At 41.8% G+C, this 16,366-nt stretch overlaps 1 protein-coding gene across 2 annotated transcripts in view; it reads right to left on the reverse strand.

Moving 5' to 3' along the window:
* Positions 1-16,040, reverse strand: part of MTA3 (metastasis associated 1 family member 3) — a 206,790-nt gene extending 190,750 nt beyond the window's left edge. Inside the window, exons 1-2 of one of the 2 annotated variants that reach the window (XM_027865082.1) lie at positions 15,979-16,040; positions 2,083-2,150 (exon numbers count right to left, since the gene is read on the reverse strand). Coding sequence is in view for 1 of the 2 variants with exons in the window: in XM_027865081.1 (XP_027720882.1) it covers positions 2,083-2,150; positions 5,010-5,037 (96 nt within the window). In the remaining variant the exon portion in view is untranslated. Of the gene's footprint in view, positions 1-2,082; positions 2,151-5,009; positions 5,079-15,978 lie in introns of those variants that run through there. The other variant, XM_027865081.1, reaches the window with a different exon arrangement.
* Positions 16,041-16,366: the final 326 nt, after the last annotated feature.

Here is a 16,366-nt window from a genome sequence, read left to right on the forward strand (position 1 = left end):
CACACACACACACACACACACACACACACACACACACACACACACACACTGCTCTTCATTCAATAAACTCCAGTGGTAACCAACTCCAGGATCAAATATACAATCCTATGTTTGCCTTTAAAGCACTCCACATAGTGGTCCCTTTTCTACCTTTCCAATCTGATCTCACTTTACTCTGTGCTTCATGTATTCTACATTTCATGTACTCTATCATTCAGTGACACTGCCCTTCCTTGCTGTTCTTTTTTTTTTTTAAGGTATTCTTCTTCCTTGCTATTCTTGAACAGCATCTTCAGACTCCCTGCATTTTCATTGGCTATTCCCCATGCCTGGAACATTCTCCCTCTTCATTCCCAACTCTTGGCTTCCCTGGCTTGCTACGCCTTCTACAATAAGCCTTTCCCTTCCTACTCACCCTAGTAATACCTTCCTTCTAAGATTACCTCCAAGTTATTCTACAAATCTTATTTGTACATAGTTTGCATGTTGTCTTCCCCATAAGACTGTGAGCTCCTTCAGGCTAGGGACCATTTTTCCCTGTCATTGAATCCCCAGCACTTAGCACAGCACCTGGCTTACCTATTAGGTAAACACCCAATAAATGCTTGATAATTTGACACAATAAAATTTGAGTATATAAAAATATATCAAAAAAGGATTAAAAGCTACAACTCAATATAAGAAGCAACCTCTTAGACATTTAGATAGTATCCATACATGCTTATTATCTATTTTTATATGAGTGATTTCCTAGATGGGCTCCAAGAAGTTTATAAGCATCCAATATACATTGAGAGGCAGCATGAGATGGTGAATAGAGTGCTGGATTTAGAGTCATAAAGACCTACCTTCAAATTCTGCTTCTGACAGTCACTAGGTGTGTAACAAGCCATGGAATGAGAATTATAGAATTGGAGAGTTGGGAAAGACTTTGATGGCCATCTAGACTCAACCTCTGCCTCGAGACTTCCAATGAGGCACAACTCAAAACCTCAAAAGGAAGCCAATTCCAGACAGTTCTCATTGTTGGGAAGTAGTTCTAGACAGCAAATGTAAATTAGTCTCTTTACTTTCCACCTATTGCTCCTGATTTTGCCTTCTGGAACCAAACAGAACAAATCTAATGTTTCTTCAACATGATCGCCCTCACATCCTTGAACCCAGCTACCATGCCCTAAGAAGTTTTCTCCTTCTCATGCTAAACACCACCAGTTTTTTAACTGTTCCTCATAGGACACAAACTCTAGGACTTTCATTATCCTGGCTACCTTCCTCAGGATATTTAACAGTTTATTAATGTCTTTAAACTGTGGTTCCCAGATCCGTACACAGTACTTTAAATGAAGTCTAACATAATACAGGACCAACAATAACAACCACATTCTGAAAGCTCTGCCTCTCTTAATGTAGCCCCAACTGCACATTAGTTTTTTTGACTGTTGCGACATCACACCGTTCAGTCATATGATTTAAACACACTAATGGCCCATTTTTTTCCAAAATATCTTTCCATGCCTGCCCCATTTTGTACATGTGAAAATGATGTTTTATACTCAAGTATAAGAACTGACTTTTATTTTATATTTTTATATATATTTTATCTTATTTGATTCAGCCCAAAGCTCTAGCCTTTCAAGATCTTTTAAAATGCTGATTCTGTCATCTGCTATATCTTCCAGCTTAGTGCTATCTACAAATTTCATGGGCATGACATCTATGACTTCACCTAATTCACAACCTCTGAGCCTCAGTTTTCTCACCCACAAAAAGGGGAGAATAATATTTGCTGTATCTACATTACAGTTGTGAAGATGAAATGAGAATGTAAAAAAGCACTCTGCAAATTTTATGGCACTTTACAAATATCAAGTATGGTATAGTTAACAGCAACAGTTATTTCAAAGGGAATAATAGGCAAGAAACAATTCCGGACTCTAAACCATAATGTGTTTCAATATGTCATCATTCAAAAAGTTTGGGATCTAGAATGTGAACACAAAGTGTTAACAACTCTCATGCCTTTCACCCAAGACCGTGTAAAAATTCCAGTGAACCAGACCAAAGGAAAAAGTTAGTACGTACCTTATTAAGTTCTTCTATCCTTCTTATTAGATATGGGTTACTTGAGGAATTCTCAAAGTAGACATAATCTGCAATAAAAGGTAAAAAATATTTTAATAACTTCAAAATTAGCATGCAAAGAATAGTATCATTTTGTCACTCTGACATAATTCAAGTCATAAAAATTATACAATTCACATTCCAAACTTCTTAGCTCAGCTCATTCACTATGTAAAACCAAGTTTAAATAAAATAAACAATACACGTATCACATGTTTGTAATCCACAGGCAATGAATTTCATTTATATATTTATTTCAATTAACATGGTTAACTAGGATCTTAGATTTAGAGTCAAGTCAACAAACATTTATGTAGTGTCTACTACATGCTAAACAGTGTGCTAAACACTAGAGAAAAGCAACAGTCTCTATTCTTAAGGAATTCATCATCTAATGGGAAATAAAACTTGGCAAATACTACAAAATATATATAGAATAAATTGGAGAGAATCTCAGGGGGAAGGAGAGAATAAGTTTGAGGAAGGAAGCACTGTCCCTGAAGGAAAAAGTCCATGCAGGGGAGTGGGGGTGGGGAGGGGAAGTAATCAAGTAAGGTGTAACAAGACTGGCGAGATAACAAAAGGTCAGATTATGAAGGGCTTTAAAAGCCAAACACAGGATTTTATATTTGATCCTGGAGGCAACAGGGAACCATTAGATGTGACTAAATATGGGGAATAATTTGGTCAGACTTGCACTTTAGGAAGATCACTTTGACAGCTGGGTGGAGGACAGACTGGAACGTGTAGAGAGGTAAGGCAAGAAGACCTACCAGCAGGCTATTGCAATAGTCCAAGCTCCAAGGGAAGTGGACCTGCACCAGTGTGGTGTCAATGTCAGAGGAGAACAGGAGCGAATATACAAGAGATATTTCAAAGGTAGAACAGGTAAGACTTGGCAATGAATGGATATGAGGGGGTGAGAGAGACAGTGAGGAGTCAGTGATGACACCTACATTGTGAGCCTATGTGACTAGACCTCGAAGGGATCTCCAAGATCATGGAGTATAACACTCTCAACTTACAGGTGAAGAAACTGAGGCACAGAGTGTTTGACTTACCCAAAGTTACACTAGGAACAATAATTTTTAAAAAGCAACTCACTTCTACAAAAGGCTCTAAGTTTTAAGAAAACTGACCCATGACAACTCATTTGAGTCTCTGTAAGACAGATGCTAACTATTAATCCATTCTACAGATGAGGAAGCTAAGCTTGCCCAGAATCACAGAGCTAAAGTATTCAGGTGCAACTCTAATCCCTGACTCCAAGTCCTGAACTCTATTCACTAAATCAACAGAACTAAGTTTAGAATCTAGTGCCTCTGACTTCAAAACAATGGTCTCTGCATTACCGCAGGCTGATTAAACATCATTAGGTATAATTATTCAACCCCCACTAAATAAGTGGCACTCAATATGCTCTCTCACATCCAATGCTATATCCATGATCCTAAGAAGTGAATATGATGAAGGCAGTAGGTACAACTATTTTCCTCTCATAGTCAATTTGCTCTTGACTATAATACAAATGTCTCCATTTTCCTCATACAAGAACTACTTAGTAACTTAAAGGTTTCTATGTCTAAATGACATTTCAATGACCAACTAACTTTTGAAAAATAGATCAACAGACAATGGGGAGGGCTTGGTACAGCAAATGCTTGTGGACTTGAGAGTCATAGTAACCTGAAAAACTGAAAATATTTACATGTTTTACACAGCCATAACAGGAAGGACTTTAACATGGGCAGGGCCCCATGGAACTGACAGCAAATTCTTTTTTATCATCTCACTCCCTTTGGGCCCATTTAGCATCATGTGTGGATATCAGAGCAAGCTTTCCACAAAAAAAAAGGAGAAAAAATTTGAAGTATGGCTTGTTGTCTCAATCTAATAGGCTCACTGGAAACTTCCCACTGTGTGTTTTATTTGAGAGGCTGGATTTCCATTGTTATTGTCTCTCTTGGTGCCTGTTTCCCTGTCTTTTTCCTACAAAGTGGCCTCATTTAGCCAGTACCAGTGCAATCCCTCCCACCACTAGCCATGAGCTGAGCTAATGAGAAGAGAAGCAAGAGCAGCCTCTCAGACGCAGCACTGCACTCATCTGAATTATTATTTTGTCAGGAAGGGGACAGGAGGGAATCGAGGAGGGAGAAAGTTTGTGTTTCACGTTATCACTCTCCTTTTGGAAGAGGCAGGCGCTAACCCAAGGCGCTGCTGCCCCCCATCAGGGGCTGCCTCCAGGGGGAACTGGCGCCCGGGCTGGGCTGGGCAAAGCAGGGCCCCTGGGCGGGGAGGGCGGATAACCAGGGCTCTGCCTCTGCAGACAGGCCTGCCTGGCTCTCCCTCCGCCCGCCTGCCCGCCCGCTCCTGGGGCGGGCCGCCCCCACGCTCCCCCGCCAGGGGACGGATAGCCTGGCTCCACACTCACTGGGCCCCACTGCCCTGCACCCACATTGCGGGGGGAAAGGGGGGAGCAGGGGGGATGCTCGACCGCCCTCACCACCAAGGGCTCATACCCCGGGGGAATGGGAGGGCGATCTGCTCCTGACCCTGTGGGGGGGAGGGGCCCAAGCAGGCCCGGGGGGAGGGGGAGGCCCGTGGGCGAGGGGACACGCGGGGAGAGGGGGGTGCCAGGGAAAGAGAGGCACGGGGAAAGGGGGCGGCCACCAGCAAGGCAAGGGTAGGGGACACGCGGGGGCGACCCTGTCCCCCGTGGGGAGGGGGCGGCGGGGGGGGGGGCCCCCCCCGGGCCCGGGGGGGGGGGGCAAGCGGGGCTGGGTGGGAGGAGGGGATCTGTCCTCCACACCCCCCTCCCCCGCTCTCTCCAGCGGTTAGGGTTCCAGCTCTCCCGCCCCCTCCTCCCCCAGGCCCGGGTTCCATCCTACCTCCGACCCGGTACATGTTGGCCGCCATGTCCGCCCGCCCGCCCGCCGAGCCCAAGCCCGAGCCGGAGCCGGAGCTGGAGCCCGAGCTGAGCCCCGCCCGCCGCCGCCGCCGCCGCTTCAGCCTCAGCCGCCTCCGCCTCCGCGGCTGCTGCTGCTGTTGCTGCCGCTGCTGCCGCCGCCGCCGCCGCCTCACCGAGGGGAGGGGGAGGGGGAGAGGAGGGGGTGAGAGAGGAGATAGAGAAGGGGGAGGGGAGAGAGAGGGAGGGGGGAAGCGGACCGCCCTCCGGGCCAGCGACGGGTTAATAGGGCCCTGCCCTCGAAGGGGCGGGCATGGGTGACTGGCGGGAGATCGCTGGAGAGAATACTGGGGGGACCCTGGAGACAGAACTAGGGGTCAACTGCTTGGCGAGTTCAGGGTTTTAGACCCATTAGGGAATTTAGGATGATCCCAGCCCAGAGGACCTCCTCCCTCTCTTCCTCACCCCCCGCCCCCACTCCCCACACACCTGTATGCACAGTTGCTACTCTTGCCCTCAGTAGCTCTGTGTGTGTGTGTGTGTGTGTGTGTGTGTGTGTTGCAGTTTGGGTGCACGTAAGCCATACATGGGAATGTGCTGTGGTGTTTCCTCAACTGCCTCTGTAGCTCTCAGTTTACTTCACTACTCATGCAGGGTGAGGGACTCTGGTGCTCCTATTTCCCCTCGAAGTGGGAGCCCTGTAAGGACCGAGGGAGGGAGCCTGGAGGTCGGGGCTAAGCAAATGTCTTGGCCCCTAAGTGACTGCATTGATGCGTAGTTCCAGGATTATTCCTGGGAAACCAGTTCCTCCAGGCAGAGGTACCCATGAACGCAGTCGTAGCTTCAGAGGTGTACAAATCCAGGGGGGGAACGAACCCTAGGAGGGAAGAATAAGAGATGATGCTTCTCTCTTTGACCTTATGTTAGGAGAGCTCAGCTAACCTTCCTTAATTGTAAGGCTAGTCTTGCAGGTTGAAGGAGCTATACTTCCCCTTGAACTAGAAACATTAGGACACAACGGGGGAGGCTAGTGGTGGGAACTAAGCAAGTATCTTGGTCCCTAAATAACAGCATCAATTTGTAGGTCCAATTCCTGTCCTCTTGTCCCTTGCAAACTCGCTGCCTTCGGGGCTGCAGAGAGACCTGTGAAGGCAAATATGGCTGCAGAGGAGTAGGAATCCAGAAGGAAAAGGGCTGGGGGACAGCAGACAGGATAGGAGGGCTCCTTTTCCATTGTCAATGTTAGAAAAACTCAGCCTGCCTCTCCTGCCGGCCCCATTAGTAAGAACCACATGACAACCAGGTTGGTAGTGATGGACAGTAACAAGCTATTTGCAGCTAAGTTTTCCACTGGGTCGTTATTTTTCCCAATTTGGTCCTCTAAACAAACTACTTGGTTTTGATAGTCTTCATATCCTGACAAAAACAAGAAACGAAATAAAGTCTGAAGCTAGCTAGACATCCCCAAATGAACCCAAACAACCTTATTTAGTGAAACTAAACTGTTCCCAAGCTAAATCGAAGGTTCCAAACTGTTCCCAAACATTGTTGTTTAGTAAACATGAAGATGCCCCCATGCTATTGTTCCTTCTTTGGAGTTTCTGACTGAGAAAACAGCCGTCTCTCACTGGTTCCAGGCTCCAGATATTGTAGTTGTTTTTTTTTTTTTCTCCCCTTAATCTCCGGAAGAGAAAGGCTACACTTCGTTTCCTGAAGAGTCATTCATTTATTTTGATAGAATAAACAGAAATTTTCTGATGAAATCAAGACTTTATGTGTAGCCAAACTAGAGAAGTGGGGCAAATAAAACGAAATCCACCTTTGCAAGGACTGCATAAGCAAGGGGTTTGTGAGTCTTTAATTCAAAGTCTTTTCCTCTTCCCTAAGAAGAAAACTAACAGCAATGAAGTTGTCATCATTCAGCTTAAAGCCATCGTAATTGTTGTACTAGACTTTTATCAAAATATTCTCTGTGGTGAGGAATCTCTAGCTATCTATTTCAAAGAGGAGCCAGGGAAGACTGCTTTATTTGTCTGGTAGCACAGGACCCTCAGAACTGTAATCAAATGCTGATGCTGAGCACTACTTTGTTATCACCTGAATCAACAAGGTCTAGCAACTCTACTTTGCAAATGAGATAATGATGTAAAGGGGGATAATCCCTGAGCCGTTCCCAGTGACTGACTCAGGGAGACAGACTGAGGCCTTTTCCCCTATGCCTTCTTCCAGAGTTCAGCAAGGAGGGAGAGGGGATCTCTCCTTTTCAGGCTCTCTTCCTCCACCAGTATTGACAACCTACAGCAGAAACACCTGGCAATGTTAGATATGTGCTTGCACAGGCCTGAGATGGAGTTTAAGACTGTTCCTGAACCCCAACCTAGGAGGAATGATTGTGAATTCCTTAAGCAATATAATCCTGGCATCTATACTACTAACCAGGAAAGATACATTTTCAGCAAAGCTTTGCAAGTTAACTCCTAGACAATTCCAAATTTGTTTCTGATTATAAATATTCAGACACCAGTGTCCTAGAGAAAGAAGACTTCTTCAACAGTTGGCTTCTTAGAGAAGAAAGAGAATCACCCTTAAGTATGTACCTAATCTAGTCCAGCTGCACTTCCCAGCTTATTTTTCCTTAGTATTATTTTTACTTCTTCATGTATCACATTAAAGACAATAATGTTAGAATCCAAATATGGTGGACTTCACTGTCTTTGAGGGAGAAAATAGGTTGTTGCAAAAAAAAAAAAAAATCTTACAGAGCTTTTCCATTTTTCATCTTATATTGTCCTCCCAGTTTCATCCTTTAATGCTCAGAGGATTATTAGGTCTCTTGGCGAGTTTTCTGTGATTTTTTTTCACTCTGCCACTTTTCATTATTTTAGGAGGCGAGGTGATAATACTTCTCATCTTCTGCTATACTCGCCTTTAAGATTTTTACCCCCCAAAATATTCTAGACTGGCATTGCCTTTGGCCTCCACTTATTTCTGCTTGGCAGGAAGATCATTGTTTTGCATAATAAGGAATTTTCTGAGGGTTTTTGGCTTCTTCATTGTAACAAGTGATTTAGTTAAATCTGATGGTTTGTTGAACTGAATTGAATTCTTTAAAATCAAGCTATATTGCCTTTCTCAGTTCTAGAAAAAGAGAATTAAAGCTGGTGAGAATTGTTACCTCTTTAGGTAATAGTAGTAGAACATCTAATACTCTCTCTTTAGGATATAGTGAATGTCTATGTTGATGTCTGTTCTTTTAATTACTTCCCATTCTTTTGCTTGTTGAAGACTGAGTTCACACCAATAAGCTTAAATTCATTTGATAAATTAACTTAATAAATCTCATTTCTACTGACCATATTTCAGTACTGTTCCTAAAATGTCCCATAGAATTCACATTACACTTTTTGGCTTAGGTGGTTCAAATACTTACGCTTTTAAGAATTGCAATTTTAACATGTTTTACTTCTTTGGGTATTTGTGAATAACTAAAAAAAAAACTTGTCCATAATTAATCCCCTTAATAAGATAAGTATATTCAAGTCTTCTTTCCACTTTACTTTCTGCTTTGATTAATTCAAAGTCATTCATCTCTATTCCACATCCATGAGTAGGCCATAAAGATAGCATTTACAACTGTTTCAGCCATTTGTTCATGGCAGCGGTTCACTGTTTTAAAACCCTGAGCTGTCTTAATTGCATGTTATGCCTTCTTATTTTTATTCTTTTAATTTCTTATTGATTTTGATCCTGGTTCTAACAAATCCATCATCTAACTATACACAGCTGATTGGAAAATGACTCCCATGCTTATAACCAGTTGTTTCCTATCTGTTACAATTGAATCAATTTCAGATTTGACTGTATTATTCAGTGCTTGTCATGTTTCACACCTCCCAACTCTGTTGTTAAAGAAAATGTTCATGATATGTAGATGTGAAGCTTCAGTGTATTCTACAAGTCTTGACCTCTTTTGTTTCTTTTTCATGTATTTAAATCATATTTTCATACATATATATGTATATATTGCCAGTATCCTTTAAAACCACATGTGCATTACAGTCACCAAGGGTTAAAGCACAAGTTGATTTAATTTGCAAGGGCTTATCACATTTTTTCATAGAATTTCTCTACCTTCTCATCCTCTACAATAGCTACAATCTACACCAAGGAAGGGAATACTCACATATATGAAGTTTCAGGTTCATCCAAGTATCCTAGAAGTATTATTATTGATGGAATAAGGGAAAGATCTGGAGCTTGGAATACTGCCTTGGATAGCAAACCTAGCAAGGAGACAGGACTAAGCAGGTACCCTTCAAGTACTATGTGTCTGCGGATAGGGTGGGGTTGGGGGAGGGGGTACAATGAGAGATAGCAAAGTCAAAGCACTTCTAATCTGGCTTCTGGCCTCATCATTGAACTACAACTGCTCTTTCCAAGGTTGCCAGAGATCTCTTAAATGCCAAATCCAGTTGTCTTTTCTGTGTCCTCATCCTTTCTTGCATCTCAGCCTCATTTGGCGTTTAATACTGTTGACCACTCCCTCCTCCTAGACACTGTCTCCTCCTGGGCTTTCATGTCACTCTTCTGGTTCATCTACCTACCTGCCCAATCTTTCTCAGTTTTCTTTGCCAGATCATACATGATCCAGGTCCGCAACCCCTGTATGTGGGCGTATGCACATCCTCTGTCCTCTCTATATACTGGCTGTCTTGGTGATCTCATCAGCTCTCATGATTTCAACAATCATCCCTCTGCAGATGACTCTCCGGTCTATGAATTCAGTCCTAGACTTTCCACTAAACTAGAATCCCACTTAATTGACTATTGGGCATTGGGAACAAGATGTTCCCTAGACATCTCAAACTCAAATGTCACAAATAGAACTCATTATCTTTCTTCAAAATCCTCCCTTCTTCCTAATTTCCCTATTTCTTTTGGAGCACCATCATCCTTCTAGTCACCCATGTTTGCAACCTCAAGGTCATCTTCAACATTCTTCCTCATTCACAAACTTAATCAATTAATCAACAAGTATTTATTTAGGCAAAATATAATGAAAGGAACAGTCCCTACTTTCATGGAGCTTATATTCTAACATATTTAGAATATATAGAATATAATATAGAATATATAGAATATAATCTAACATATTAGAATGATTCTAATTCTAATGTGTAGATTAATAATAATAATAATAACTAGCACTTATATAGTGCTCTAAGGTTGCAAAACACTTTACAAGTATTATCTCATTTGATCCTCAAAACAACCCTGAGACATAGGAGCTATTACGTTTCCCATTTTACAAATGAAGAAATTATGGCAGACTAAGGATAATTGACCTGCCCAGGGTCATACAGCTAATAAGTGTTTGGGGCCAATTTTGAACTCAAGTGTTCCTGACTCCAGATCCGTCACTCTCTCTACTTCACCACCTAGCTGCCTACATATATAAATATATTCAGAATATGAAGAGAATAAATACAAATGTATACCAAGTAGTCAAATATGAGGTAGTTTCCCAGAAAGTACACTAGCAGTTCAGGAGATCAGGAAAGTCTTATTTAAAAGATAGTACTGGAACTACATCTTGAAGGAAGAGAGAGAGAGATTCTATATGCAGAGGTGATGAGGCAGTGCATTCCAGGCTTGGGAACAGCTGCTACAAAGGCACGGTGACAGAAGGTAGAATGTGGATGGACAGAGACAAGGCTGGCTTTCAGAGCACAGAAGGAGGAGCAATTTACAATGCAGCTAAAAAGATAAGTCAGGGCAAGATTATAAAGGGCTTTAGAACTAAACAGAAGCCTTTATATTTTTCTAGAGACAATAGGGAGCCAAGGGAGCTGATTGAGTAGGGGAGGGACGTGGTAAGATTTACCATTAGAGAAAATTATTTTGGCAGCATTGTAGAGGATAGAATGGAATGGGGAGACACTTAAAGCAAGGAAGCAAATTATGAGTCCATGGTAATTATCTAGGAGAGAGATGATGAAGGCCTGAACTAAGGTAGTTAACTATGTGAGTTAAGAGAAGGAATTAGGTGTGAAGGATATCATAGCAGTAGAAATTTGGCAATTGATTAGATATATGGGATGAAAAAGTGAGGAGTTGATGGCACCAAATTTAGGAATCCAGGAAAGTACAAGAGTGGCGGCACCTTCCACAGGTAAAGGGCAGTTTGGTAGAGAGGTAAGTTTGGAGGGAAAGATAACAAGTTCTATTTTGCACATATTATATTTGAGTTGTCTCCAGAATATACAGTTTGAGATATCCGATAGGCAATTGGTGATGTGAGATCAAAGCCTAGGGGAGAGACGGGTTGGGTATTTAAATGGGGGAGCCATTGGCATAGCGATGATCATTAAACCCATGGGAACTGATGAGGTCACAGAAAGAGAATACAGAGACCATAGGGCTCTAAGAAGTAGACAAGTAGGAAGAGAACCAGGAGGGAATGGTGTTACAAAAACCCCAAAAGGAAAGAATATCCAAGAGGAAAGGGTGGCCAGCAGTCAAGTCCAGCACATAGGTGAGGACAAAGGAAGTCTGAAAAAAGACCCCAAGATTTGGCAATTAAGAGATCACTAATCACTTCAGAAAGAGCAGCTCCATTCCAGCAATAAAGTTGAAAGCTAGACTGTAGAGTTGAGAAGTGGGTAAGAGAGGAAGAGGAAGAGGAGGCAGGGAGAGTAGCTACCTTTTACTTGTAGTTTGACTGCAAAAGGGAAGCATGATATAAGATGACAGCTTAAGGGTCTGTTGAAGGTTCGTTTTTTAAAAAGGAAAGATGTATACATGTTTGCAGGTAATGGGGGAGGAAATAAAAAATAGGAAGAGGTTGAAGATTAGTTGTCAAGTCTCTGTTGATTCTATCTCAATACTATTTCTCACATCTCTCCCTTTTTCTCAACTTATTGTCTTATTGAGTTATTGCTTTCTGTTTGGCCCATTCTAATTTTTAGGGTGTTCATTTCTTGGTTAAGGTTTACCACCTTCTTTTCTAAACTATTAATTTCCTTCTCATTCTTTCTTCTCTAGTTCTTATTTCATTTGACCATTACCACTACCCTCATTTATGTCCTTATCATCTCATATAATATCCTCCTAATTGGTCTAACTACCTGCAGTATATCCCTACTCCAATCAATCCTCCATGGAGCTGTGAATTTTATATTCCTAAAGCAAAGACCTGACCGTGTTACCTTCCTGCTGAAAAAAAAAGATAAAACATAAACTCCTCTGTTTGGCATTTAAAATGCTTCATAGGAATTGTGGCTAAAATTGTGACATTTTAGGACCTAGCGTAACACAAATTTTCCCCAACAAACATCTCATTAAACCTTTAAAAATGCACCAGAAGGAACAACAATAAGGAAAACCAAAAAGAAACAACTATAAGCCCTTCTATCCAGTCCAGGAGTCTAAAAGAAGACCAGGTTTCTGCCTGTGGAGGCTCTGAGGAGAGGCAAGCTGGGTTATATAGAAGGTGCAACATAGAAGTAGCCTGGACTTTCTGTAGTAGCAAGACCAAACCACTACCCAGGCAACCATACTAGAGCCATAGCTGGAGGCTAGACCATTATCCAGGCAACCTGTCCTGATGTAGCAAAGCAACTGGGGTCTTCCAAAAGGTCTGCTACTAGCACAATCAATATTTGATTGGGACCTGTCAGACTTACAGCAAAGGTCAGAATCAATTCCTGGTTTAGGACTGTGCAAGTGGAAGGTGACAGAGAAAGGGCCAAGGCCAAAACCTAAAAGTTGAGCCACCAGCATACTGAGCTAAAATCCAGGAAGGCATGGCCAGATCTTAGCCACTACATCTAGGACCAAGTGGGAGCTGACCACACCATCCAAGACTATAGGAGGGAATAAAGTCTGATGCAATACAGAATACCCAATATAGAAACTGTGACTAGATATATTGATTAAGAGAAGAAAATGCCATACACATTAAAGAATTATTATGGATTAAGAGAAGTCCAAGGGGTGGCTAGATGGCACAGTGGATAGGCCTTCAGCCTTGGAGTCAGGAGGACCTGAGTTCAAATCCCACCTCAGACACTTGACACTTGCTAGTTATGTGACCCTGGGCAAGTCACTTAACCCCAATTACCTCAGCAAAAAAAAAAAAAGAGAGAGAGAGAGAAGTCCAAGAGGCAAACACAAAAGAGAGTAACTTAATAACAAGTCCAAATAGAACCTCAGAGAGGAAAATAACCTGGCCACAAAGATTACAAGAAATGAAGCAAGAGATACAAATATAATGTTAAATGAAATAAGAACTAGAGAAGAAAGAATGAGAAGGAACATTAATAGTTTAGAAAAGGTGGTAAACCTTAACCAAGAAATAAACATCCTAAAAATTAGAATGGGCCAAACAGAAAGCAATGACTTAATAAGACAGCAAGAAATATTAAAACAAGATGAAAAGATTGCACTAATGGAAGAAATTGTAAGATATATACTATTAAAGACAACTGACTTGGAAAACAGAACAAGGCTAAATAATCTAAGAATCATTAGACTACCCGAAATACATGGCTAGAAAAAAACCTGCATGTCATATTTGAAGATACCATAGAAAATTGTCAAATCAATTAGAACCAGAGAACAAAGTAAAAATAGAAAAAATCCACCAGTCACCACCTGAAAAAAAAAGGAAGGAAGGAAGGAAGGAAAGAAGGAAGTTTCCAGGAATACTATGGCCAAAATTCAGAACTTTCAGGTTCAAGAAAAAAAAAGTACTGCAAGCAATCAGACAGAAAAATTCAAGATCAGAGGAACCACAGTCAAGATCAAACAAGACTTGGTCATTTCTATTTTAAAGGAAAGCAGATCTTGGAATGTGACATTCCAAATGGCAAAGGATAAAGGCTTACAGCAAAGAAAAACTTACCCTGAAAAACTAAGTATAATTTTACAAAAGAAAAAAAGGATTTTCAATAGAATATAGAGACATCTTCCAGGTATTTCCAGTAGGGAAAAAAATAGAGAACAGAGTAGAAGGTTTGAAATGCAAACACAGGAGTTGAGCAAACTAGAAAAGTAATTTTATTTGATCATTTGGAAGGACCACTACAATGAGGAAGTGCTTACATTCTAATATAGGGATAAGAATCCCTTAAGAACCCTAACATCTTCAAGTGTCATAGAAGGAGTTAAATGAGCCTGTCATTATTTGGATCCTGCCTTTCTGGGCTAGTTACACTTTACTCCCCTATACATAGTGGGAAGCTAGGCAGTGAAGTAGATAGAGCACCCTGCCTTTTCCTCAGTTCCTCATCCATAAAATGGGGACACACTGGAGAAGGAAATGGCAAAATATTCTAGGATCTTTGCCAAGAAAATGTAGAATTGGACACGACTGAACAACAACAGCAACTCCTACGCCTAGTCTTCATCCAGCCAAACTGATCTACTCATATAAAACTTCAATCTCTTGGCTTGGTACTTTCCCAAATTGTCTCTCCCACCACCTGGAATACGTTTTCTCCTCACCTCTGATGTTTCTTAAAAATCCCTAGTTTTCTTTGATGATCTACTCAAAAGCTAGATTCAAATGAGGTTTTGGCCTTGGCCCTTTCTCTGTCACCTTCTACTTTCACAGTCCTAAACCAGGAATTGACTCTGACCTTTGATGTAAGTCTGACAGGTTCCAATCAAATATTGATTGTGCTTGTAGCAGACCTTTTGCAAGACCCCAGTTGCTTTGCTAAATCAGCACAGGTTGCCTGGATAATGGTCCAGCTTCCTGATATGGCTCTAGTATGGCTGCCTGGGTAGCGGTTTGGTTTTGCCTACTACAGAAAATCCAGGCTACTTGTATGCTGCATCTTCTATATAACCCAGCTTGCCTCTCCTCAGAGCCTCCACAGGTTTCTACTGGTCTTCTTTTAGACTCCTGGACTGGGTGAAGGGGTTTGTAGCTATACTGCACCCTCTAGATTTCTGTACATTTATCTTATATAATATTTGCTTATTTGTGCACAATGGGGTAACTGGGTGGTGAAGTGGACAGAGTATGAAGCCTGGAATCAGGAAGACCTGAGTTCAAATCCAGCCTCAGACATTTATTAGCTGTGGAACCCTGGGCAAGTCATTTAACCCTGTTTGCCTTAGTTTCCTCATCTGTAGAATGAGTTGGAGAAGAAAATGGCAAACTACTCCAGTAACTTTGCCAAGAAAACCCCAAATGGGGTCACAAAGAGTTGGACATGACTGAAAAAACTGAACAATTTGTATACAGTACGTGTTATTCCCACACATACTCCCATTAGAAATATTAGGTCCTTGAGGGCAAGCATTATTTAGTTTTTGTCTTTACAATCATCTAGCACAATGTTTTTGTTTCATTTTGTTTGATTAAACTATTTATTTATTTATTTATTTATCTTTAGTTTTCAACATTCACTTCCATAAGATTTTGAGTTTAAAATTTTCTCCCCCTTCCTTTCCTCCCCCCTCCCCTAGATGGCGTGCAATCTGATAAAAGCTCTACTTATACCATCATATTAAGCGTATTTTCACATTAGTCATGGTATAAAGAAGAATTAGAACCAATGGGAGGAACCACAAGAAAGCAGAAACAAAAAGAAACAACAAAAGAAAAGGAGAGCAAATAGTATGTTTCCATCTGCATTCAGACATTATATGTTGTTCTGAGCTTCAGGGTCACTGTCATTCTGGGAGACAGTGGCCAGTCTTTTCCTGGAGAGCAAGCCCCAGTCAGGCTTTAGTCCTCCTGCATGGAGGAACAGGTTCAACAGGTCATGTTAATGAGATCAGAGCCCAGGACTGCTTTGCCAAAACAAGTTTGGAGTGGGGTGTGGGGAAGAGTGAAAAGGAGATGGGGGAGAAAATTGCTCTGGTCGGTGAGTTACCAACCAAAGGTCAGGGCAGTGTGTGCACAGACAGGCTGCTGAAAGTTTGATGATTTCACCCACCTTTAAAGCCCAATTTTCCACTGGGGCATTTGTAGGGTATCTACCCAGAAGCTTCCTTCCTGCCTGGATCCTGGAGGTGGGTGTAAGCAGTCAATCGGGTGAGAGAGGACTCTGCCAGAGAAAGCAACTCTGACTAATTTCTGCCTCACCCTCCCACCTTAAATGATGGGATCTAACACTCTGTTCTAAAGGAAACAGAGACAAGAAAATCATGGAGAAAGAGAAAGAGAGAGAGAGGAACACAGATACAGAAAGACAAAAAGAAAAGAGTAGTCTCCCTCACTTTAGTGGCCCCATTCCACTTTCAACAGGGTTCAGATTTGCCTGGTACCACAGGAGTACGTTCTCCTCCATTGCCTTGACAATAGAAAACATATCTGTATATACA

The sequence above is a fragment of the Vombatus ursinus genome, unplaced genomic scaffold (genome assembly GCF_900497805.2).
Source record: "Vombatus ursinus unplaced genomic scaffold, bare-nosed wombat genome assembly UNPS02014778.1, whole genome shotgun sequence".
NCBI classification, from domain to species: domain Eukaryota; kingdom Metazoa; phylum Chordata; class Mammalia; order Diprotodontia; family Vombatidae; genus Vombatus; species Vombatus ursinus.